Source organism: Haliotis rufescens, unplaced genomic scaffold (genome assembly GCF_023055435.1).
Source record: "Haliotis rufescens isolate VD_foot unplaced genomic scaffold, xgHalRufe1.0.p SCAF_3, whole genome shotgun sequence".
Classification (NCBI taxonomy): Eukaryota; Metazoa; Mollusca; class Gastropoda; order Lepetellida; family Haliotidae; genus Haliotis; species Haliotis rufescens.
Window position 1 is genome coordinate 17,918,414 of NW_025964001.1, and position 27,416 is coordinate 17,945,829.

Here is a 27,416-nt window from a genome sequence, read left to right on the forward strand (position 1 = left end):
TTCAATTGGGCCCTTAATGATTCCACATCTTCTATGTTTGTGAAAAATGCAAGTGTCCCTTCAACAGAGGCAGTTGCCTCTAGAGCTTGTCACATCCCCTTATACCTTCAAAGGAAGGCTTCAACAAAGGCAGTTGTCTCTAGAGCTTGTCACATCCCCTTATACTTTCAAAGGAAGACTTCGACAGAGGCAGTTGCCTCTAGAGCTTGTCACATCCCGTTATACCTTCAAAGGAAGGCTTCAACAGAGGCAGTTGCCTCTAGAGCTTGTCACATCCCGTTATACCTTCAAAGGAAGGCTTCAACAGAGGCAGTTGCCTCTAGAGCTTGTCACATCCCCTTATCCCTTCAAAGGAAGGCTTCAACAGAGGCAGTTGCCTCTAGAGCTTGTCACATCCCGTTATACCTTCAAAGGAAGGCTTCAACAAAGGCAGTTGTCTCTAGAGCTTGTCACATCCCCTTATACTTTCAAAGGAAGACTTCGACAGAGGCAGTTGCCTCTAGAGCTTGTCACATCCCGTTATACCTTCAAAGGAAGGCTTCAACAGAGGCAGTTGCCTCTAGAGCTTGTCACATCCCGTTATACCTTCAAAGGAAGGCTTCAACAGAGGCAGTTGCCTCTAGAGCTTGTCACATCCCCTTATCCCTTCAAAGGAAGGCTTCAACAGAGGCAGCTGCCTCTAGAGCTTGTCACATCCACTTATACCTTCAAAGGAAGACTTCGACAGAGGCAGTTGCCTCTAGGGCTTGTCACATCCCCTTATACCTTCAAAGGAAGGCTTAACAGAGGCAGCTGCCTCTAGAGCTTGTCACATCCACTTATACCTTCAAAGAAAGGCTTTAACAGAGGCAGTTGCCTCTAGAGCTTGTCACATCCCCTTATACCTTCAAAGGAAGGCTTCAACAGAGGCAGTTGCCTCTAGAGCTTGTCACATCCCCTTATACCTTCAAAGGAAGGCTTCGACAGAGGCAGTTGCTCCTAGAGCTTGTCACATCCCCTTATACCTTCAAAGGAAGGCTTCGACAGAGGCAGTTGCCTCTAGAGCTTGTCACATCCCCTTATACCTTCAAAGGAAGACTTCAACAGAGGCAGTTGCCTCTAGAGCTTGTCACATTCCCTTATACCTTCATCCTCCCCATCCCTAAGTTCACCTTGTACACGAATCAGTCAACAACTAGGACAACAAATACTGACCATCTAAGCTCATCTGGATGTATGCGGAGGATGCCGGATGCTCGATATCCGCGACCAAACTGGTTGAGCTCAGGACTGGTCTCCCTGACCTCATGACTGAGTTGTATTCGGTTACCGATCATCTGCACATTGCTGCCTATAGCACCAGTCACTGACGTGTCGTCACACTCCATACCCTCCGACACTGAAACCAAAGTCATACGTTTCAATGCCTTCCCCTGTCTTTTCATATCCATCTTAAGTCAATAACTACCGATGGCTTGATAAAGACCCCTCATCTTACATCACATTAAAATACTGGCTTCTGATTGGTTAAGGAGCGAGCAATTATTTTCCATGGAGCCAGCTTTTTTCACAAGCTGGGTACAAATTTCAAGTAGCCTGCAGAGAAGTAAATCGGAACACATCTTAGGTAACATGCTTATCACGTACAACTTGCTGAGTTTCTGAAAAGAACAGATGTTTATACGAATGCATGGGGTAAAGGGAAGTAACTCAGCTCATTTGCATCATTGCTGCAAGTGTTCCAAACTCAGTGAAACGGCGGACAAATTTTCCAGATATGTGTTGAGTTATCATGAATGTTTATCATGACTGACCTGACTCAGTGTCAGCAATGTCCTCCTGCATCTCTGCCCTGTGTGTAATGTGTGATGTGTGTTTGATGTGTGTGTGATGTGTGTGTGATTTGTGATGTGTGTTGAGACTGACCTGACTTGGTGTCAGCAGTGTTCTCCTGCATCTCCGCCATCTGATCCATCACTGTGTGTTTGATGAGTGATTTGTGTGTGTGTGTGATGTATGTTCTGTGTGTGTGATGTGTGTATTCTGGGTGTGATGTGTGATGAGTGATGTGTGATGTGTGTTGAGACTGACCTGACTTGGTGTCAGCAGTGTTCTCCTGCATCTCCGCCCTCTGATCCATCACTGTGTGTTTGATATGTGATGTGTGTGTGTGTGATGTGTGTATTCTGTGTGTGTTCTGTGTGATGTGTTCTGGGTGTGATGTGTGATGTGTGATGAGTGATCTGTGATGTGTATTGAGACTGACCTGACATAAAGTCAGCAGTGTTCTCCTGCATCTCCGCCCTCTGATCCATGACTCTGTGTGTTCTGTGTGTGTGATGTGTGATGTGTGATGTGTGATGTGTGATGTTTAATCTGTGTGTTCTGTGTGATGTGTGATATGTGTTGACACTGACCTGATTTAGTGACGGCAGTGTTCTCCTGCATCTCCGCCCTCTGATCCATCACTATGTGTTTGATGAGTGATGTGTGTGTGTGATGTATGTTCTGTGTGTGTGTGATGTGTGTATTCTGTGTGTGTTCTGTGTGTGTTCTGTGTTCTGTGTGATGTGTGTTGACACTGACCTGATTTAGTGACGGCAGTGTTCTCCTGCATCACCGCCATCTGATCCATCACTGTGTGTTTGGTATGTGATGTGTGTGTGTGTGTGTGTGTGTGTGTGATGTATGTTCTGTGTGTGTGATGTGTGTATTCTGGGTGTGATGTGTGATGAGTGATCTGTGATGTGTGTTGAGACTGACCTGATTTAGTGACGGCAGTGTTCTCCTGCATCTCCGCCCTCTGATCCATCACTGTGTGTTTGATATGTGATGTGTGTATTCTGTGTGTGTTCTGTGTGATGTGTGATGGGTGTTGACACTGACCTGATTTAGTGACGGCAGTGTTCTCCTGCATCTCCACCCTCTGTGACTGTGTGTAATGTGTGATGAGTTCTGTGTGATGTGTGTGTTCTGTGTGATGTGTGTGTTCTGTGTGATGTGTGTGTCCTGTATGTGTGATTTGTGATGTGTGTTGAGACTGACCTGATTTAGTGACGGCAGTGTTCTCCTGCATCTCCGCCATCTGATCCATCACTGTGTCCTGCTGGGAGCATAACTGTCGGATAAGGTCATCGTTGGGCAAGTGTTCCTCCATGTGTATACTGCAACACAACACAACACTACAGCTGTCTCAAGTCTACAGTCTATCCACAATGGCATTGCTAGATCAAGCAGGAACATCAACATTGAGTTTTACTGACAACCAAACAAGAAATATCAAGAGTATTTGGAGCATCCAAATATATGGCTCTTAGGCCCTTAATAGTATTATTGAGTGCTTGCGTGTCATTTCCAGGCCGAGACAGAGCCCTATGACATACAAGACGTCAATGACTTAGTGACAGAGCTGGGATCGAAGGCGAACACCCCCAGGAGACGTAATGATAGTCACGTTAACTGATAACCAAACAAGAAATATCAAGAGTATTTGGAGCATCCAAATATATGGCTCTTATGCCCTTAATAGTATTATTGAGTACTTCCAGTACAGCAAGATTTGCTTATTCCTGTCTCCGTACCTACCTGCCAAATATCCTGCACAGTGGTATGTAGGCCGCCAGTGCCAACTCAGGGGTGAAGACAGCAGCTAGCTCCTGCAGCCCTCCCTCCTTGGTCGACGGCTTGTAGTCCACAACATCATCTACAGTCAACCACACTATTATCTTCACCATATCCGGGAATTATGCATGTCATAACTCAACATAAACAAGAGATGATTGGACAGACACAAGAGTATTCAGAAATAATAAAACGTAATTTATCAATATTAATTAACCTCATTTTCCTGACATTTTCACAAGAGGTACCTCAATACCAAAACATAGTGCCACAGCACTGTAGCTCACCTGGCTATGTAGTCAACAGTCTAAACTGCCAACAAAGAAAGCCACTTAACAAAGGATGGGTGAGACATATGTGAAGATACAAAACATAGCATTCAACAAAAACATGTTCTGAGTGAAGAAGATGTTGTTCAATGCCGCAGTCAGCAATATTTCAGTCATATCATGGCCTGTGAATAGTCAAATGCCATGAAGAACAGTGTATGAATATACTATAGCACTTAACAAAGGTTGGGTGAGCTAAAAACACATATGAAGATCCAAAAATATAGTATAGAATTTTTATCATATTTCCAGATTGTTGTAAAACTTCAACAAAATGAAGCCCTGAGGGAAGAAAATGTTTAATGCTGCAGTCAGCAATTTTTTTAGTTATATCAGGGCCTGTGAATAGTCAAATGCCATGAAGACCAGTGTTTAAATAATAATGAGCAACAATCAATGAAATGACACACAGTCAGCCATGTGATACATTGTAACCATGTGATTCTCAGAAGTCAATTCTTATGGCAAACACAGGGCTCTGGTGATTATGGGGAACGTTCATGCAATGGTATGTCTACAGACCTTTGTCATCAATGGCCCCCAGTGATGTGAGGCTGTGGAACTTGTTGGATGGCGCCTTCTTGCTCAGTTTGGACATGTAGCCACTGAACCCGCTGGCGCTGATGGGTGTGCCGATCTTGTACTCCTGGGACGAGGGGTCCATCTTGATGTTCAGGTAGGATTCCTCGGACGTCTCACTGCCACCCAGGGTTATCCCTGCGACACAGACAGACCAGTAGCACACATACCATCCATCAGTAGAAATGAAACCATTTACTGGAACTCTTCAGGAACTGACCACTTGTTGTCCATGGTCCCGTTTCACAAAACTATCTTACCGCCATGACTGTCATTAACGTTTGGGAGCAACAATTGCCCTAGCACACATACCATCCATCAGTAGAAATGAAACTATTTACTCCTCAGGAACTGACCACTTGTTGTCCGTGGTCCGTTTCACAAAACGATCTTACCGCCATGACTGTCGTTAAAGTTTGGGAGCTACAATTGCCCTAGTGCCGCCATCCCTTTGTGGAACGGGGCCCTGGAGGAGGGAGGGGTTGGGGACTAGGATTTCCATGAAGAAAATAATTTGTTAATACTGGAAACTAAGACTTGGGTTTCACAAAAAAATATTAATTGTACACTGTTTTCCTGACAAGAAAGATGTGTTGTGGGCTCAAATTATGACAATATATGTTTTTAATACCATCGCCCTACCGCCAACCCATGTAATTATATTCTACTTAATGTTGAAATTCTGTCACATGGATATCATGGTTCACCCATCAACTCCAACATAGCAACATGATCACGAGATTGGCAGAGTTAAAATTTTCTTAAAGTAATACAAAACTAATGTTTCACGACTGGTAGACCATGACTACAACAATGAACTGACCAGTGGGAGAGAGAGAGCCGCTCTTGTATATCTGACCATTGGGCGGCGAGGACGAATTCCCGTGGATGACTGAAAAGGCTTCAAACAACTTGAGCATGGAAGATGAGAGATGCTTGCGTGTCATTTCCAGGCCGAGACGGAGCCCTATGACATACAGGACGTCAATGACTTTGTGACAGAGGATGGATCGAGCGCGCACACCCCCAGGAAACGTAATGGTAGGTGACGTTACCAGCTTGATCACAGGAAGCAGGGAATCCATCACAATTGTGTCCTGGAGGAGGAAACAAGTTCAGATGAAACAAGAAGACGTCATCAATATCCCCTGACCTTTTACAAATGTTTTAAATATGTGCACAATATCCCAAAAAGTCATACATCTCTTCTTACCCTAAAAAGGTTCATCCTAAAGCTTTTAAGTACAACTGACATGATTGATAACAAAAACCGACCCGTGAAGATTCCAGGGTAGAATAGGTCTTCAGCAACCCATGCTTGCCGTAAAAGTCGACTATGCTTGTCGTTAAAGGCAACTAACGGGATCGGGTGGTCAGGCTCGCTGACTTGGTTGATGCATGTCATCGATTCCAATTGCATGGATCGATGATCATGATGTCAATCACTGGATTGTCTGGTCCAGATAATTTACAGACCACCGTAGCTGGAATATTGCTGAGTGCGGCGTAAAACAACGACCCCCCCAACCCCCCAAAAAGATAACTAAACCAGGAGTCCCCACGGGGGCCCATTTAGAATTAAGCCGGTCTCTGAGCAAGGTAACTCACGTCTAGATTGTCCATAAGAGACTTGACTGAGAGGAAAGGGATGATGTATCGGAGCAGGACCACCCCACCAAACAATCCTGACTCCGACCGCTGGGTGAGCCTCCTCTGAGCTACGGCCACCTGCAAGCATTACACAACACCTTCTACATCATCCGGCTCTTCATCAGTAACACTGTTATGTTGTATGAATCTGTACACAAAATTCAATATACCGGTACATCAAACTTGACAAAGACATGTCAACATTTTAATGACATGTAAATGTTTGCTGATCTGACAGTTACCTTAATAACAAAGTTAGAAAGATTTCCAGTTTAATAACATCATTTCTGGTTTGGGAAAAAAACACTTAATGCAGTGCATTTAAAGTCAACTTCTCTAGCTACCTCAGTAACAAAGTTTTGAGAATGTCTGTTTTAATAACCTCACTTCTGGTTTGAGAAAACACATCCTCAATGCAGTGCAACTTTGAAACAGAAATCCTATGCCTGTAGCTACCTTGATAACAAAAAAGCATATCTTGTTTAATGAGTGAGTGAGTTGAGTTTAACGCCGCTTTTAACATTATTCCAGTTATATCGCGGTGTGTCAGCCTAATGTCGGAGGAAAGCCCAACGTTTACCACTTCGGTGAAACCCACGAGCACGGGTATGGTGCTGACAAACCTAGAAACATAATTGGGGTGAACCGGGATTTGAACCAACAATATAGGTTTCTGGCGTGTCCAGGGGACGCGACTCTGCACAGTGAATCGCGGCGCCTTAGTCAACTGGGCCACCCGTGACCCTCTTGTTTAATGACCTTGACCTTCTGTCTCAACTATGAACTGCCACGAGATCTTATATAGAGTTACATTAAATTCAAAACAAAAATGTTCCAATGAAAAAATCAAGGTATTATGTACAATACCTACTATATACTGAGTAACCTTGACCTTCAAGGTCATCCAGTCACATGTGACAACATGTGACTGGTGATGAAGAAGGTGGTGTTACAAATATAGAGTGAAATGAAACTATTTACAATTCATTTCGTGTGTGACCTTCAAAGTGACCTTGACATTTGACACAGGTCATGAGTAACTGAATGCATGTCTACTGACCATATCCACAATGGTAGGGAGGTACTGTACGAGGATGACGTGTTCCCCGTACACCAACGTGACGTAGCCAAGACACTCCAGCACCTTGAGAGCATGGGAGTCACCTGTCACCAGACGGGACGACTGCAGGTTCTTTTGAGCTGTGGGAGAAAACAAGAACGTTTCGTTACAACGGTGTTCAGCTTCATGAAATACACCATATAACTAGTCCTACCAACATTTATGCTTTATGTGAATCACATCCGTCAACAGCAAATCTAAACTGAGGCATGGATAGTTTGTTTAATTTTTCTTATAAAGAATTACAAAAGATACTCTCATAATAAAGCTAGGACCAGTGATCTATCTATGCTTCCAAACAATGTCCCATGGCAGGAAAATTGGGTGAAAAACAAATCGATATTTAAAAAAAAATTGAGATATTTATTAAAGTTCTTATTTTTCTAATTTCAAGGGTATTGTAACATTGCATTCAAAGCAATAATGTTAAACCAAGCATTAAAGCCTCTTCCTATATATTGGTCCTGTTATCAGTGAAATACAAGTCACCTTGACCAAGGCATAACATTAGTTACAGCAATAACAGGATGAATTGGGAAATGTTTCATTCCAATTTGAAAATTTTGACTGACAATTGCTGCAGACTTGGGGCCAAAAATAGGCCTCTGAGCAGGTTTAGATAAATCCCTGAGAACTGAGTGAAATAATGACTGTACCTGGATCCGTATACTCATCCAGCTGCTCGAGTCCCAGGAAGCAGAGCGCCAACATCCGGACCAGGTTCCGGGACAAGAACTTGGCTGTGAGGACAGGCCCTAGCTTGTTGGACAGCCACTTGACACTCTCTGCCGATATGTCACGGATGTTGACGATTTCTGCCGGACTCGCCACAGAAAGGTTTGCTAAAATATCTTCAGTCTCACTCCGAACCATCTGATCCGAGACATCTATTGTGAGATCCGTCTGATCACTTGCATCATCATCTTGCCTCCTGTCATAGGCAGAGTCTATAGAATCCTCACCATTCCCTGAATCAAACTTGGACCCATTTGGCACATCATCTGTGTCCAGGATTGGACTGAAGCTCTCAAACACCGGAGCATTGTCTTCCACATTCTCTCCCACCGACCATGCATCACTTTCAGTGGTTGAAGAAGTCTTTTCCCTTGCTCTGTCAAGAAGATTGTATGCACTGTTTATGGATGTCCTATCACAAGTGTCTATCCCCATCCCATTGCTTTCCCCGTCCCCGCTCTCATCACTCAGGCTTGACACCTGGCCTATACTGACAGAGTCCGTGGACAATTTCTTCTTTGACTCCTCTGTACCACAGTCATCTTCATTTAACAAAATATTATCTGGGAACTCCTCTTCAATGTCGTCAACATCTCCCTGAGTACTTTCATCCCTACCAACATCCCATGACTGACTGCTCTCATCATCCAGGTAACCCTCTCCTGAAAGCCCATTGGTGGTTGCCACATTGTCTGACTTCTGATTGGTCCCTTCCGACCACACTGCTGTTCTTTCAGACAGCTCAGCCTCCCTCTGCATCTCTTCAATCAGCTCCTCCTGATAGTATTTACTGGGCAGAGGGAAGTCTTTGTACCCCGCGACAGCCTCTACCAACAAGGTAGAGAAATTGGACAGAAACGTCTTCAAACCTAACCTCACCATCAGCTGCATTAGGAAGTTTCGATGATACAGCTTCACATGTTTGGCAGTCGAGTTCTCTCCTGTGTACAAACTTGTAAGATATGGCAGGAACCTTTTGGCCGTGTCCAGCGGGCCTAGTTCCTTACTGATCACCCCGAAGAAGGACCATGCTGCTTGGACCGTGGTGGTTTCCTGTTGGAACAGCTCTTCAATGTATGGCAGCAGGAGCTCGAGCCCCTCCTTGCCAAGCTTGCCCTGGTACTTGAGGAGGAACTGCTCCAACACTGGGACCTTCTCTCTCTCCTTGTGCTTCAGCAAACTGGCCTTCTCCGACGGCAGCTTGTTACTGAACTGGATGTGGTCAGCTTCAGCATCCTTCTGCTTAAGTTGACACAGACACTTGTACAGCTCGCTGAAGTAGGTAGGGAAGGGGAGCAGCCCAGTGTAGGACTGCAGGAGAAGAGCGGGCGTGGGTGGGGGGAGTCCGTTCTTGGTGACAGACGGGAACTTGAAGGTGGACTCTCCCTGGTGGAAAGGGTGTGGCTTCTTCTGTACCCGGTGGATCAGGTTGTGAACTGCTTTATGGAGGGGTCTGAAACAAGGAGATGTAAAATACCAGGTAGACATGGACATGGGTTTTTGGTCTGTGTGCTATCTCATGGGTTACTAGCATCACATTGGTTCGCACAAGTCAGAACAGGATACTCAGAACAGAATACTTTTAACACAATTCCATCTAAATCTGATATCATATACACATATACAACATAAAGGAGTCTACATTAGCAGTCACACACTTGGATTCCTATGTCAGGCTGTATCATGTAAGTTTCCCTGCGATAGTGAGTGAGTCGGCTGGATTTAATGATACTTTGAGTGAGTGAGTGAGTGAGTGAGTTGGGTTTAACGCCGCTTTTAACAGTATTCCAGTTATATCACGGCGTGTCAGCCCAATGTGGGAGGAAAGCCCGAAGTGATGCAGGTCTCAGATGTTTACCACTTCGGTGAAACCCACAAGCACGGGTATGGTGCTGACAAACCTAGAAACATAATCGGGGCAAACCGGGATTTGAACCCACAATCATAGGTTTCTGGCGCGCCCAAGGGACGCAACTCTGCACAGTTAATCGCAGTGCCTTAAAGGACCCCAAAGTGATGCAGGTCTCAGACATTTACCACTTTGAGGAAACCCACAAGCACAGGTATGGTGCTGACAAACCGAGAAACAGAATTGGAGTGAACCGAGATTCAAACCCAGGATTATAGGTTTCTGGTGTACCCAAGGGACGTACTCTGCACAGTTACGACTTGGCCACCTGTGCCCCCTACAGCATGCAATATACACCATAGCTACCATTAGGAATCTGTGCTACCAAAGTTCAATCAGACATCACCCTATTGCATTATTTCAAAGGATGTCACTAGTTTCTCACCTTGGCAACTCAGAAAAATCGGAAGCAGCAAGTTGCATAATTTTGTCATATCTCCGAGTGAGAGAGACATAGGTGTCTTTCATCCTGAGACGAGATGACAGAAACATCTCGCACATGAGACATGAGAACTTCACCATGTCCTCAGACACAATACAAGGCAGCTCAGTGTCCTTGGCACCTGGTTCCTGTAACCATGACAACAGTCAATTACCAACCAATCAAATTCACAAAATATCCAAGTCCAAGCATCTTTTATAGATTTCACCACAAGACATATTTAAGTCAAACGGCCATAACAGATTGAAAAAAAATCAGTGTTCTTTAACTTTAAGGAGTATATTTAGATTATTTTAAAACTGACAACACGGGTGGTGGGATACTGACTGACCTTAATGTTGCCTGTATCTGAGATCTGCTGAAGGGTTCTGTTACAGAATGCCAGCTGTGCCTCCATGTAGTCGAGTTCAGCGTGGGGGCAGAAGTCACGGGGCAGCTGTATGCAGGCAGCTTCTGGCCGCAGCTGGTCCAGCATGTCGAAACTCCCCATAGAGCTGAAAAAGCGCACATTGTATACACAATACAAAGATTTATTTTGAAAGGAAACTCCAAATTTAATGATATCAGTTATCAGTTGTTTGTTTTCTGATGTTGCTGTCAGCAATATTGCAGCTATATGACAACAGTCTGTAAATAGCTGAGTCAAGACCAGACAATTCAATGATTGATATAATGAGTATCAATCCCCGCAAGTGGAATATGAGGACATACAATCAAGTCACCGAGGCTGACCACCCGATCCATTTAGTCGCCTCTAACAACCAGCATGAGTTACTGGGGACCTAGATCCTTACCCAGAATCCCCTGGGTATTCAAAATGTTCAGGAATGCTTTTGTGGTCTGGTGGATAGAACGGAAGGTCAGGGGTTCGATCCCCGGCTGTGTCATACTCAAAGAAGTTAAAAGATGGTACTCTGTCTGGCACTCGGCATTACGGGGCAAAACAAGGACTGGCTGCCTCAGAGTCAGTATACCGTGTCTTTGTGGGATATTCATGTTAAACTGCAGCATGGTATCTCAGTGGGCTAGCACTATAAATCAGCATCATACATGCATGCACATTGCTATATAAGTGCAATATCCTTGAATGCAACGTTAAACCCCATTTCACCTCACCTCAAAATGATCGGAGCATACATGTTTAAAACAAAAGAGGAATTCAAAATATTATGAAATTGTATTTATGTGTTAATTGTACAGGTGTTAGATTCAACTGTAATCAGTGATGTATTGTCATAGCATATACATTAATTTCATGGAGTTCAGAGCAGAGAGTCCTTACCTGAATTCATTTGTACTAATGCTAATTCTAAGATGCTTCACTAAAAGATCAAAGGCACCTAAGGTCCTATAAAGTACACTTTTTGAGTTTTGTCACATCCTGCTGAGTTCATGCTGCTGTTCAAATTACCTCCCCCCATGATCTAACATATCCTTAATAACCTTGTTCTATCATTCCTGTCAATGAAGATGGCACATTCATATCAATACTACCGACCAGTAAAATAATTTAATAGAAATATGGCTTGTGCCATACTGTCAAGATAGGCTGACACACAATCAACAAAGTCAATACCCTATTCGACGCAATAAGCGCCCAGGGTGCTCTCAAAATTAGAAATAGGGGGCTCTTTTTAGAATATGATTTTGGTAAAAAAAAAACGCTCAAAGATCGTAAATTTTGGGGTTTATGCTGACATCCTGAAATGTTTATATACGACAGATATATTTTTCCAGGATTTAATAGACCATAATTAAGGGTGCATATAACACACAAGTGGGTATTATACACGAATAAATAAGTCTTGTGTACATTGATCAATCAGAAGGGGTGCTAATTGGGATTGTTCACTAGCCAATATAGTAGCAAATATCGCCGTGGGTGCTTATTAGAGTGGGGCGCTTATTACGTCGAATACAGTAAGCCTAACCACCTGATCCATTTATTCGCCTGTTCACTGGAGACCTATTTCAAACCCAAAATCGCCACAAGGTGACAAAAAAGGTAAAAATATAATTCCACTGACACATTTATGTGACATGATAATATAGCTCTGGAAGCCTTCCATAATGCTCAATGATCACCTTCAAACATGTGATCTTGTGTTACAAAACTATTTCATTTCAAATGTGTTTCAGCATGTTCCATAGCAGTATACAAACTATGACGGCCATGATGATACATAGCAGTATACAAACTATGACGGCCATGATGATACATAGCAGAATACAAACTATGACGGCCATGATGATACATAGCAGTATACAAACTATGACGGCCATGATGATACATAGCAGTATACAAACTATGATGGCCATGATGATACATAGCAGTATACAAACTATGACGGCCATGATGATACATAGCAGTATACAAACTATGACGGCCATGATGATACATAGCAGTATACAAACTATGACGGCCATGATGATACATAGCAGTATACAAACTATGACGGCCATGATGATACATAGCAGTATACAAACTATGACGGCCATGATGATACATAGCAGTATACAAACTATGACGGCCATGATGATACATAGCAGTATACAAACTATGACGGCCATGATGATACACAGCAGTATACAAACTATGACGGCCATGATGATACATAGCAATATACAAACTATGATGGCCATGATGATACATAGCAGAATACAAACTATGACGGCCATGGTGATACATAGCAGAATACAAACTATGACGGCCATGATGATACATAGCAGTATACAAACTATGACGGCCATGATGATACATAGCAGTATACAAACTATGACGGCCATGATGATACATAGCAGTATACAAACTATGACGGCCATGATGATACATAGCAGTATACAAACTATGACGGCCATGATGATACATAGCAGTATACAAACTATGACGGCCATGATGATACATAGCAGTATACAAACTATGACGGCCATGATGATACATAGCAGTATACAAACTATGACGGCCATGATGATACATAGCAGTATACAAACTATGACGGCCATGATGATACATAGCAGTATACAAACTATGACGGCCATGATGATACATAGCAGTATACAAACTATGACGGCCATGATGATACATGCAGAAACAAACTATGACGGCCATGATGATACATAGCAGAATACAAACTATGACGGCCATGATGATACATAGCAGTATACAAACTATGACGGCCATGATGATACATAGCAGTATACAAACTATGACGGCCATGATGATACATAGCAGTATACAAACTATGACGGCCATGATGATACATAGCAGTATATGACGGCCATGATGATACATAGCAGTATACAAACTATGACGGCCATGATGATACATAGCAGTATACAAACTATGACGGCCATGATGATACATAGCAGTATACAAACTATGACGGCCATGATGATACATAGCAGTATACAAACTATGACGGCCATGATGATACATAGCAGTATACAAACTATGACGGCCATGATGATACACAGCAATATACAAACTATGACGGCCATGATGATACATGCAGAATACAAACTAAGACGGCCATGATGATACATAGCAGTATACAAACTATGACGGCCATGATGATACATAGCAGTATACAAACTATGACGGCCATGATGATACATAGCAGTATACAAATTATGACGGCCATGATGATACATAGCAGTATACAAACTATGACGGCCATGATGATACATAGCAGTATACAAACTATGACGGCCATGATGATACACAGCAGTATACAAACTATGACGGCCATGATGATACATAGCAGTATACAAATTATGACGGCCATGATGATACATGCAGAAACAAACCTTCATCACGATGACACATAAGATACATATTTGTCATTTTACTGTTATGAGATGTAACCTTACCTTGGCTCATGAAGACCTGCTGCTTCATTTGGATCTGAGAAGAACCCTTGACCAATAATCATCTGAAAGTACCAGCAAACATGGTGAAATATGGACATGTCTTTGATAATGTTGGTCTCAAGTCTCTGTCATATTCAATAAAAGACCACCCCCACCCATCAGTAATGAAGGTAGGAATTAAAATTTGGCCTCTGTCTTTAATAATTCTTTTAACTGCCTGGCGTAACACCACTACATTCAGAATACCATCCAAATGAACATAGAAAGTCTGATTCACCTGAGGATATACCTCCGATGGCCAGACAAGCCTAGTTTTGTATCTTACCAGTTCATGGATAAAACGATAAAACTCAAGTTAACGAATTCAATTTCCAAACAGTTATTTTGACATAAAATGCAATTTAAATGCCAATGTTGGTCTGGATACAATGCCACATATTTTTTAGATAATTGTGACCAACCATGAGATGAGGGATGTAATTGATGAAAAATATCTTTTTGACTTTTCAAAATATTTTAAAACTAAAGCATCTTTGGGACACAAAAAATGGAACTCACAAGCTTCAATACATATTTATTATTTAGAGATACATGATATCACATATGGCTATCTTCACTGAAGTAAGTTGACGTCAAACGTCTTTATGATGTCATAGCACAATTGTATCCTAGCACCCATAAAATCCCTTTTCTCCTGGTGGGTCACAGTTTTCATTCAAAACCTAAAATAAGCAAGAAATATTTACACACTGGATTGTCAATCCAGGACTGGTCATCACAGTTGATTTATTGTAAGCGCAAGATGAGACTAACCTGAGACTGGATCATGTTCCGTGTGACCTTGGGAGGGTGTTTCTGGAAGACTGTTGCCAGGGGCAACCTGTGGGGGTGTGGTTGACTGAACAGCTGCACCACTCCGTGGTTGGACATGCTCCGATGCTGGTCCACCAGCTGCAGGTACACGTTCTTAGCCTTCACTGACGCAGCGCCACTCAACTGTAGCACGGAAACAATATGTATTGTGCGGGGAATACAACCACTTTCTGATCTAACTGTCCTGTTTATTCTTAATACAGGATATTCACCTTCCCAAAACCCACAAGCATGATCAGGGGGCGGTCGGGTAGCCTAGTGGTTAAAGCGTTCGCTCTTCATGCCGAAGACCCGGGTTCGATTCCTGACATGGGTACAATGTGCATGATGTGTGAAGCCGATTTCTGGTGTCCCCCGCCGTGATATTGCTGGAATATTGCAAAAAGCGGCGTAAAACCATACTCACTCACTCACAAGCATGATCACCTCATTATCATATGTCATTATCAGATGTATTGTCAAATTTGTATTCTCATCTCTCGCAAACAGTACCTAAACATTTCAAGTTTTCCTGGAATATGCACATAAATATATTACATCACAAGCTCAGTGATTAAGTCAGTCAGTCAACATAGTTCCAAAGGAAGAGATGAAATTTATGTTTTTCATACAGTGGCGTAACCACCATAAAGACAAAACTACAATTCACACCACATATTTTTTCAACTGTCATTTATCGCCTATCAAGTATCATGGCAATCCATCATCCACCTGCAAGAAATGTCGCCTTTACAGTATCAAAGAGAATCTTAACCATAAACTGTGTCTACTTTGTCAATAACCTTTTATCACATTTCTTTAGTGTGCCTGTCCTGTCGTTCAGTCTATATACACCCACAGTGACAAGCTAAAGCAAGGTAAATCGTCTGCCCAAACCAACCCCAAGCCGCAGAGATGTACAAGCACAGATAAAGGAACCAGATCCCGCTTACACTAAGTTTGCCTACACTTGTCAAAGGCCACAGCTACACTGATATTTGTATCGTAAGACTATTATTTTGATCATGATAACAATTATTAAAGTATTTTGCCTATATCCCCAATGGTCAATTCTGACTCAACTGTCGAAAGCTGAACTATGTAAAGCTGTAAACTATGCAAGCAGTACCGACCTGACCTTTCATATTTGCATACATATCAATACATGACCAAAACAAATAACATTTTGTAACTGTTGGCTTTATCCTGACGAGAAACCTACTCATCATTACTATTATTATCTATATTTCAACCTACCAAAGCTAAATGTTCACTTTTCGTCTTTTTATTTATTTCTAGTCCATCAAGAGAGAGCAGGGAGGAAAAAGAAATAAATATAAAATTTATTTTACTTAATCTTCTTATTCTTGCTTTTAGTGACACAAGTGTTTTACGCTAGGGACTGACCTTATAACCAAATGTAAGATCAACCCAATGATGAAGATCCTCTGACACCTTCTCACTCTCTAGCGCTGATATGTGTTTGATGATAAAGTCCTGTGTCGACGAGCTCCAGTGTGGGATCTCGAGGTCTGGGAGATCCTCATGGATTGATGCAAACAGAGTTGGATCGGTGTAAAACTCTGGGATGCATTCATCAGGCGTCCACTCTTGCAGCCTCTGAAGGCTACTGGGGTACTCATGGGGCACCCACTTGGTTCTCACATGAGCACACAGGATAGTCTTGGAAGTCCGCCTGGCCTTGTAGACATAGTATGTGATGTCTGACAACACATCGGACACATGGTGTGGCACCTGATCCCCGTCATCAGACAAAGCTGGCATCATGTTGTAAGTGAAGTCAAGCTGACTGTCGCCTTTGTTGAGGCGGAACTTTGACATGGATAGATCTCTGAACCCTCCATTAGAACTAGTAAAGTCCATTATCCAGGGTAAGACCGGGTGGTTATTTGGGTCCCCCATTTTTCTTCCTGCTAAATGATTCAGTATCATCAAATATTTGAAGTTGGTGATCCTTCTGTTTGTCCAATCGTCAACAATCCTGGGTAGGTCGTTCACCTCATACTGTCTGTACTGACACGAGGAGAGGAATGCGCTGGCTTCTGTCCAGTACCTCTCTCCCTCGGGGCACAATGGTGCCCCTTGCTGATCAATAGGACTATGCAAGGATGATAGCTGCTGTAGCCCTGAGGTTTGAATCACATCACAACCAGGAGAACCATACTGCTTGGACATCTTGCTTCCATTCTTCTTTCCTTTCTCAATCTTTGGTGTACTGCTCCCTAACAATTTTTCAGTCAAACTGGAACTGAATATAGATGACTTCGACACAGTCGCTAAGGTTTTTGATTCAGATATTGTCTCCACAACATCTTCCTGTCTACCACCTCGTAGATATGATGATCGTAAGGAATGAATCTGAGGTGCTGTCACATACAGCCAGAACTTACTGTCAAGTAAAATATTTTGCATGGCGATGTCCCCAACTGAGAGCCCCTTCTCATGGAAGGCTTTCATTGTCTGTAGAATCTGGTACAAGAGGAACAGGGTCAGCATGTGTGAGGAGTTGAATATGGCTGGGCTGTAGGATATGATGTTGCACAGGGTGAAGGGGATGAACGGATGGATGAGGAACATGTGTTCCGAGGACTCCAGGAACACGGTGATTGGGAGGACGTTGTGATCGGTCAGTTTGTCGTCTCTGTCTGTGTCTCCAGTGCCCGGTGTTGATGACGGGTTGTCAAGGTCTATATAGACATTAGGCTTGAATCTCCACATGTACTGCTTCAGCAAGGAAGAAAACTGAAAATGTGAATGACAAAGGTTATTGCCTGCATGACGTTTGATTAATGTCAGGGATCTACTATCAACATGACATTATCATGAGACAGAAACAAAAATTACAAGCACCAGCGATTCTTTTGGTCTTAAATGACATCTAACATATTACCATCATTAATGACAACCATCATATTATCATCATAAATGACATCTATCACATATTAAAAAAATGACATATCATATCATCATTAATGACATCTATCATATTACCATCATTAATGACATATTACCCTCATAATTAAGATTTTTCATATCATATATTGAAGTTGTGTTTGTTGACGTTCATCAGCTGATGAAGACTGTGCCTCACGTTGGTTGATTGGTTGGTTTGTTGTTTAATGCCACACACCAGCTATATGACGGCGGTTTGTAAATAATCGAGTCTGGACCAGACGCAATTGGGATCGATGACATGCTTCAACCAAGTCAGCGAGCCTGGCCACCCGATCCCCTTAGTCGCCTCTTACAACAAGCATGGTCGCCTTTTACGGCAAGCATGGGTTGGTTATAGACCTATTATACCACGGATCTTCACGGGTCGTACCTTACGTAAGCAAATTTACCATGAAATGCTCCAGTGATAAACTTGCTTACATTAGGCACTGTCTTCATCAGCTGATGAACATCAACAAATACAACTTCAATCCATATATTGATATATACATAAATCATGACAAAACAATCCCTATAAACACCAAACTTTAATTATTTAAAGTGAACTAACTACCCGGTATATTAATGCGGAGAGTTAATGCTTGGTTTTACAAAAGTCATAAAATGATGGCTATGGCAATGTCATTCAATTGAAATAAAAGTTGCACCCAGTAAAGCTAGAATTGGATAGAAATCCATACAAGGGTGAATCTGAAAATGGAATTATATAAACGTTCTGTGAACATTGGGTGTGTGTTTGAGTCATACCAAGGCTAGATGAGCGGACGATGACGGGGATTACCGCTTGAGGGGGGCACAGTTGGAATTCCAAATGCATATTGGCCTACATGACAGTTTGGAGCTTAGTGATTTCTTTTGATAAGTACGGCAAACAAACCATTTTCTATTTTGCACCAGAATGCAAAATGTTCACAGGCCATGTATAAACAATTTAGACAACTTAAGCATCTTACACTTTCTGTTGCTGTCATGTCCATCTGTAGTTTAGGCCCTCGGAACTTCTTGTAGGAATCCAGCCAAATGTTCCTGACATTCTCTTGTGATACATTTGACAAATGTTCAAAGAGAGATTTGGCAACTGAAGTAGGGTAGAGTGGACCATCCCTGAGTCTGAAAAGATCAGAGGAGTTTTACACAATATGTGTTGTTTGTGTTGTTTCTGTGCTGTTCAAAGCTCCGCTCAGCATATATATGAGGTCAGCCTGTAAATACTCAAGTCTTAACCAGACAATCCAGTGACTGACAATTAACCAAATCACCAAGCCTGACCACCCAATCTATTTAGTACCCTCTTAATATGACAAGCATAGGTTCCTGGAGACAGATTCTATTTGTCGTAATAACCACAGGCATTTAAAACATTCAAAGTATATGAGAATCATGAATGTCAGCCATTTATCAAGCAAATCATGAACAAGTGACACAGACTTAACATAAAAGATGAAAATAGGGAAAAAAGACAAAGAGTGAAAGACAAACAAACATGTTGAAAGTATTTGAACACATTTCATATAACCCTGATAAAATTGGCCCTCTTGATTCTGCACTCAGTATGTAGGAAGTATTTTGGTTTCATAATGTTCACTGTTCATATGTTTCATAATGTTGCAAAGCTATTATCAAATAAACAATTAATTGTGACTAATAAACAAGGAAGCTGGATCATTACTCAACTTGAACTGTGCCATGTATACACAACATAGAACACTTTAGAAGATCATCTTGAGTGGTTTACCTGGAAACCCTTTCCTGTGTTTTTCTGATTATTTTGATTGTTATTTTCTTCCAAGGTTTTGAGAACTTGATGCACGAAGCAGCCAAATACTGTTCCGCTTCAGCCTGACCCAGAACATCCAGCCCCTGTAGGGAGGGGACCTTGCCATGGTTCAGGTGCTTCAGCCAATCATGGGACACCTGAACAACAGGAAAACAAACGTGATGATGATGATGATGAGGAGGAGGAGGAGAAGGAGGAGGAAGAGGAGTGAGCAGAATTTGATGTCACTTTGAACAGTATTTCATAAAGTCTGCCGCACGTTTTGTTTTTATTTCCATTTTCAAAAAAATATATAAATCCTCATACTTAAACACAATGCACAAAAAAAAATAGAAAATGGAAACAAAAATGAAACATGCAATGAACTTTATGATGACGTGGGCAGTGCCTGAGAACCAAGACTATTATTTTTTTTAGCCATATATGATCACATGTCAGTTCAATGTGGGAGGAAAGCCTTTCATGACGTACAGGTCTTTGACATTTACAACTTCAGAGAAAACCCATGACCATGAGTATGATGTTGACAAACCAAGTACCGTATTCAGGGCAAATCTGGGATTCAAACCTAGGATCATAGGATTCCGGCACACAGAATGGGAGCCAAGACAAGATAGATAGCCTTTTTATCACATTAGAAAAATTAAATCCCAAAGTACTTCATGTCTTACTCTTAACTAAGTTTAACCATGCCTGGACCAAAGCAAACCAGTGGTTGATATCATGCCCATGGCTGATTGTTTATCAGTGCTGATTGAGTAGACAACCTGGACTCCACATTCGTGATACTGACTTGCGTTGCTAAATATAGTTCAGAAATCCCATAAATGGGGATTCCCCTATTCTAAGACCATCCGAATTCTCCCTCCATAAATACTTGATAAATCATGACCGCATATATGATATACTAGACAAATTACTAAGTCCATGTCTGGTTGTTCTAAAGATATTTATTCTCTATATCATTATTATTATGTCACCATGATTACATATTACTTGGTTTAAATCACACTGATTTTCCTTATTTGTGTTACAGATAATTATATATCTTTATATATCACATATACTTTTTGAATCTTTTATAAGTAATCCTTTTCTCATGTACACTTCTATGACGTCATCATAGCCAACAATATTTTTTGTACACCATTAGCACCTCTATACAGTTAACCAAAAACATATGTTCCATAATGTCTTCGCTACAATACAATACATATCATCATAAGCTATAACCATAACACAGTTGAAAAATTAGGAAACTAATTCCAAACCAAAACTGTTGGAAATGCACACTAAACTGTCAACTTCAACTGTCTACTGTGGGTTAGGTAAACATGTAGACAAGGTTCTCATTGTCAAAGGCTCTGTGCACAAACCTTACTGTTTAATCAGCGCAGAGCTGTTAGGCTTATAGCATACACCATTTGACAATTGAGAACCATGTCTGGTAAACACTGTAAGGAATAACTTCTGTTTATAACAAATTACACATTAGTGTTGACCAGGAGACATTTAAGGGTTACATATTTTGTATATCTTATCAATGTCTATCTCAAAATGATGTACTGTGTCCTTTTGTGTAAGTAGCATACTTTACAGGATATTTTTCTTATCTACTGTAAACAATGTGCCTATTAATTTGTTGGCACGCTGTTTAGTGTGTACCATATTAACTCTGCACTGAGAATAAAATCTCACACAGTGAAGGTGTGTACTATCCTGAGAGTAATAAAAGTCAACATGCCAAAGTGATCTAAAGGAAATGTAATTTTACATGGGGTCATCATCTAAAGAGCTGTGCAGGTGAAACAATTAGCATGTTTTTGCTTGTCCCATAGACGGATTCTTGCAATTGAATTGAACTATATTTAACCTATCTGAATAGAACCTGTTTCAAAATCTGACAGTATCTTTAAATAGGGCTTACTTATGTAAACAGTATTTCTTCAATGAAAAATAAAATATAGAGATATATGTTGAACAATCAAGGTCTCCTGATCTAAACACGACACAGACGTGCTAGAATTGTTACGAGTGTGTAATTGAAACATGTTCAAAGTGGAAACATGTTCAGTCTAGCAAAAAACTCCACTCACAATGCAGACGACTCGAGTTTTGGATAGACATCCAATATGATGTCGAGGAAGTGACAGTCTTTCCGACACCACAGAGAGCAAATCCATGTTTCAAATATGTCCCCTGTCTACACAGAAGACATGTGCTAATCAGTTTACATGGTAAAATCGCTTATATCATCCTCTGACAGCTACTATAGATAAGGTGGGTGGCAAATCTGAACTAATGTCGATGATCTCGGGCAGGTAACTCGCAATTCTTTGTTTTTCTAAGGGAGATAATGGTGTCTATGAGAGACAGATAACAACCACTAAAATCATCATATCGTTTTCCGCTGCCACTTCGAATGGCTCATAGCAGAGACCATATAATATGGTCTCTGCTCATAGCTATTTTTTATTCAGTTGAAGTAGATATATCGTTCTCTGTTTGTATTAATCTGTATGAAATGACTTGCCTTTTGATAACATTGTCACATTGTCAACGTTGCGTTGCACACCACTTTCCTATCGTTGTTTGACAATGTGACAATACTGGTGAAAGCGGTCTGATCGAAGGACAATATAAGTCTGATTACGCCAGACTCTTGTCCATTGTATCATGACATTCAAGTTATGTTTCTATCATATTATATACAATTATAACATCTACAAAATAATGAAGTTCACACTAAAATCTGTTATATAAAACATTCGATCTTTTGGCGATTATCGTACGGCAGGTGACATCATATATTACCACAGGCTCAGGGTGCTGTGAGTGGGTTCTCACGCAGAACGAGTTGTTGTCGCATTCGGTACAACAGATATTTATACCCCAAATATCTTTCGGTCAGGTGAAATGTGTCCTAACCAAACTCGGAATACATACAATCAGTCTTGGAAATGTATGCTTGGCACGAACGAATTTTTAAGCGTCCATTCGACAAAAGGAAAGGCACACGGGGTACATATCTGATAGTGGCCTAAACGGCAGCTGATTGATCAGACAGTTCGATCATCAGGCTTAGGAAGTAATGTCCCGGGTTCGATTCCCAAACCTGTATGAAAACTGCTGCAAATCCGTTATAAGCATAAACTAGATAAATTAGATAGCAATTCTGTCACTAGCATATAGACTAACATCTAGTCTCTGAAATGAACATATCATACAGAAAAAAAACCCAGTTGTTCAGTTATCTTAATAAAAATATAGTAAAAGGAGCCCAGTGACTCTCTTCATTTTCAGATACTGCAGTGATCTAGACTTGCCAAACATTATAGACTTGCATGGGCTGTATTTGATATATTTGTATTAGGGTCTGTGAGACAGACTAACTAGCATACACCTCCTTATTTTCCCTTTAACAGTAAACCCAACAGTTAGGCCGTTATCACCAATGATAAAGTATCCTGTTTAATGACTATGTCCTCAACGTAGTATCAGTAACAGACGCCCTCGGCGTGTTTGTTTCTAAAATGATATTTATCCGCCGACCTTCAAACGAGCTTTGTGCCACGACAGTCGTAAATCTATAAGATATAGGGGTTATAGGATGAGTAAGGGACTAATAAATTGATGGTTTCAGAATGAGGATAAGTTACTGTTTTACTATAGATCCAATGGTTAGTTGAGAGACTCGGCCTCTATTTGTCCAGTTTTGACCCAGTGTAAAAGTACACTCATAGTCCGTTAGGAACCTTGTCCTGCCCTTGACTTCGAGTCCCTTACTGTGACTGAGAGAATGATTCCGATGATGATAGTGTGTACATGGTGCAGAAAGGGACACCGATAGACATTAGTTCCCAGCCTTCGACATTGAGTCTTTAGGATAAGTAGTCCTGGTCCCGAGGTTATAAATATTGCACCTTGGGTATCATTGTCCGAACTTCTAATTCTATAGGATACGATGTCCGGCGGACCGCTGGACCGTAGCATCAACGACACCGGCGTCAATTGGATTATCCCAGCAATATATAATAACGAAAAAAATGTAACTGTGCTTCATAAAAAGTTCAATACAAATACATTTATTTTGAAATTATAAGGGGCATATTTCAATACATATTCATATAGACATTTCCTCGACTTTAGGTCATGATTCATTATTTGCAAGCGCATGTGAGTGAGTGAGTTTGGTTTAACACCGCTTTTAACATTATTCCAGTTATATCACGGCGTGTCAGCTTAATGTGGGAGGAAAGCCCGAAGTGATGCAGGTCTAAGACGTTTACCACTTCGGTGAAACCCACGAGCACGGGTATGGTGCTGACAAACCTAGAAACATAATTGGGGCGAACCGGGATTCGAACCCACAATCATAGGTTTCTGGCGTGACCAAGGGACGCAAATCTGCACAGCGATTCGCGGCGCCTTAGACGAGAGGGCCACCCGTGCCCCCTGCCCGCGCATGTTCATGCACGGCGCACAATTTGGATGTTTGCGTGTGTTGGGAGCATGGCATTCACACACGTGTCTTTTTTTCAATGTGAACGGCACGCCAAAAATGTCAGCTATCAGGTGCTCATGAAAACAACTCTTGTTTACCCGTAAATAATACTTATGCGATGCCACGGCTTGCTGACAATCAACGTCTACGCGCCGTTTCCAGACATTTTCAATTATTGCTCATCGAAACACAGTATCATCTCTTTGGAGACGTTATCTACAGCAGGGCAACAACTATGATCGTCTGGGCCGTTCGTGCATTTGTGACGTCACGACAACGAAACAACCATATTCGGTTGGTGCAGCTACGGAGTCGTTACCAAACTGCCATATAACAGAGCTCGGACAGTTCCTGGAATTAGACCAGTTAGCACAGCGTACAAGGAGCACAGCATCAGGCCCCGACGTCCAACGATACGCCCAATTTTGCTTCCATGCCACCATCAGGTATGGGTAGTTTAGTGTAGACAGCATCTGTTCACAGATGAGTCCAGGTTTGGACAGCTCTGATGGTCGTGCAAGGGTCAACAGACGTCCAGGACAACGTTTCAGTGACGCTTGTGTTACAATACGTCGTCATCATTGTTTATGATAATTTGAATAGCTTACGCTACCGGGATGACACCGTTCAAGATCATGTTCTACACTTTGTGCAAATGTAGGGAAATAAAGTCACGTTGCAGAAGGATAATACTTGCCCACGTATTGCGCGTGTTGTATCTTTGAGGGAGCATGCTATTGATGTACTACCATGGCCTGCCCGCCCACGTGTTGCACGTGGTGTATCTTTTTGAGGGAGCATGCTATTGCTGTACTACCATGGTCTGCCCGCCCACGTGTTGCACGTGTTGTATCTTTTTGAGGGAGCATGCTATTGCTGTACTACCATGGTCTGCCCGCCCACGTGTTGCACGTGTTGTATCTTTTTGAGGGAGCATGCTATTGCTGTACTACCATGGTCTGCCCGCCCACGTGTTGCACGTGTTGTATCTTTTTGAGGGAGCATGCTATTGCTGTACTACCATGGCCTGCCCGCCCACGTGTTGCACGTGTTGTATCGTTTTAAGGGAGCATGCTATTGCTGTACTACCATGGTCTGCCCGCCCACGTGTTGCACGTGTTGTATCTTTTTGAGGGAGAATGCGATTGCTGTACTATCTTTTTGAGGGAGCATGCTATTGCTGTACCACCATAGCCTGCCCGCCCACGTGTTGCACGTGTTGTATCTTTTTGAGGGAGCATGCTATTGCTGTACTACCATGGTCTGCCCGCCCACGTGTTGCACGTGTTGTATCTTTTTGAGGGAGCATGCTATTGCTGTACTACCATGGTCTGCCCGCCCACGTGTTGCACGTGTTGTATCTTTTTGAGGGAGCATGCTATTGCTGTACTACCATGGCCTGCCCGCCCACGTGTTGCACGTGTTGTATCGTTTTAAGGGAGCATGCTATTGCTGTACTACCATGGTCTGCCCGCCCACGTGTTGCACGTGTTGTATCTTTTTGAGGGAGAATGCGATTGCTGTACTATCTTTTTGAGGGAGCATGCTATTGCTGTACCACCATAGCCTGCCCGCCCACGTGTTGTATCTTTCTGTAGGAGTATGACATTCCTATACTCACCATAGCCAACTGTTTCTCCAGACCTCTCCCCCATAGAACATGTCTGAGATGAGAGAAAGCGACGCTTACGACAAGGACCAGAACCAGCCTGTAACGCTACCACGGTCGGCTAATCCTTGTTTGAAATTTGGAATAAATATCCATCAGGCTATTTTCATCTGGTGTCTTCAATGCGCCGCTGGTGCCTATCCTGTATAAAAAATGGTGGTCACACCCGACACTGACATAGTTCATTGAGTTGTTACACCATCCTTCTTTTAGGGCGTGTCGCACTGTCTCATGTTACAGGTATGGGTTTTGTCAATGAATTCGTCATGATAAAACATTGATCAGACGAATGACCAAAAATGATGTCATATTTACCATTCACCATTTTATATGAAGCACAATTACTTTTTTTCCTTTAGTATATAACGAGGGCCTGTAAATAATAGAGTCTTCACAAGACAAACCAGTGACACCTAATCAAGCAAGTCGCCCACCCATCCTGACCACTGGCTCCATTTAATCACCTTACGATAAGCTAATGCTAGTGGGGCCCAGTTCTAAGCCGTATTCACCATGGATGGCCTCTGTTAGAGGAAATACGGTATTTCACCCGAAAGAGGTGACTCGAAGAAGATAGTGATTACCGATATGTGTTTTTTTTTAAAGTTTATTGATCAGTTGAGGATTTTTTCAGAACCTTCAGCAGCAACGGGTTTGTTTATTACATGTGTTTAAACTGTCTGATCTCACAAATTATGTTTACAGTACAATCTCCGAAATTAACTTTATCAATCATTCCAGAGATGACTTCCGCGTACAAATATTGACACAGCGGTAATAACATGCTGTTTTGTTACCAGCCATGTTGACAAATTATCACATAAAATGCGAGACTTTGTTTTCCGAGAAAAAGATTTCTCTGAAAATATTGTTTACCATTCCGGTTGTTTTTCAAAGACGAGAATAGATCGCTCAAGATTGGATCTGCTTTATATTCGATTCCATGACTCGGTATACATCTCCAGGAAAATACTTTAACGGTATGATTATTCAAGATGAATTTCTTGTTTCGTTTGAAACATCGCATCCGTTGTTCCATGGTTTTATCATTATAGATATATAGTGAATATTGATGGAGGAGTTATATTTTGGGGGATATTCTCTGAGTGCAGAGTGTTTGACGCAGATTTTAGCAATATTCCAGCAATATCTTTATGGTCGACTCCAGAAATGAGCTTCACGCGTTGCACCTACGTGGGGAATCGAACCCAGGCCTTCGACGTGATGAGTGAAACATAGGACTACCCATCGCACGGGTCTCTGTGAGGCTCACGAAGAAAAGAACAAGACCTCCCCCTAACTAGTGATAGACATGTCTTCAGTAAGTTGAATTAACTGTTTATAAATACTTATAAACATTTGATAATTATAAGATTTAATATTCACTTATCATTTCTAATAACT

The 27,416-nt window shown here is 41.9% G+C and overlaps 1 protein-coding gene across 1 annotated transcript in view; it reads right to left on the reverse strand.

Moving 5' to 3' along the window:
- LOC124137023 (WD repeat-containing protein 81-like) overlaps positions 1-22,151 on the reverse strand; it is a 36,199-nt gene extending 14,048 nt beyond the window's left edge. The window contains exons 1-16 of the mRNA XM_048403846.1: positions 21,936-22,151; positions 19,798-19,976; positions 19,016-19,172; positions 16,494-17,849; positions 15,048-15,230; positions 14,235-14,296; positions 10,696-10,858; positions 10,308-10,492; positions 7,935-9,466; positions 7,219-7,358; positions 6,117-6,236; positions 5,332-5,605; positions 4,452-4,646; positions 3,565-3,682; positions 3,025-3,143; positions 1,195-1,378 (exon numbers count right to left, since the gene is read on the reverse strand). Of these exons, the coding sequence (XP_048259803.1) occupies positions 1,195-1,378; positions 3,025-3,143; positions 3,565-3,682; positions 4,452-4,646; positions 5,332-5,605; positions 6,117-6,236; positions 7,219-7,358; positions 7,935-9,466; positions 10,308-10,492; positions 10,696-10,858; positions 14,235-14,296; positions 15,048-15,230; positions 16,494-17,849; positions 19,016-19,172; positions 19,798-19,976; positions 21,936-22,022 (5,054 nt within the window). The 5' untranslated portion in view covers positions 22,023-22,151. The remainder of the gene's footprint in view (positions 1-1,194; positions 1,379-3,024; positions 3,144-3,564; positions 3,683-4,451; positions 4,647-5,331; positions 5,606-6,116; positions 6,237-7,218; positions 7,359-7,934; positions 9,467-10,307; positions 10,493-10,695; positions 10,859-14,234; positions 14,297-15,047; positions 15,231-16,493; positions 17,850-19,015; positions 19,173-19,797; positions 19,977-21,935) is intronic.
- Positions 22,152-27,416: the final 5,265 nt, after the last annotated feature.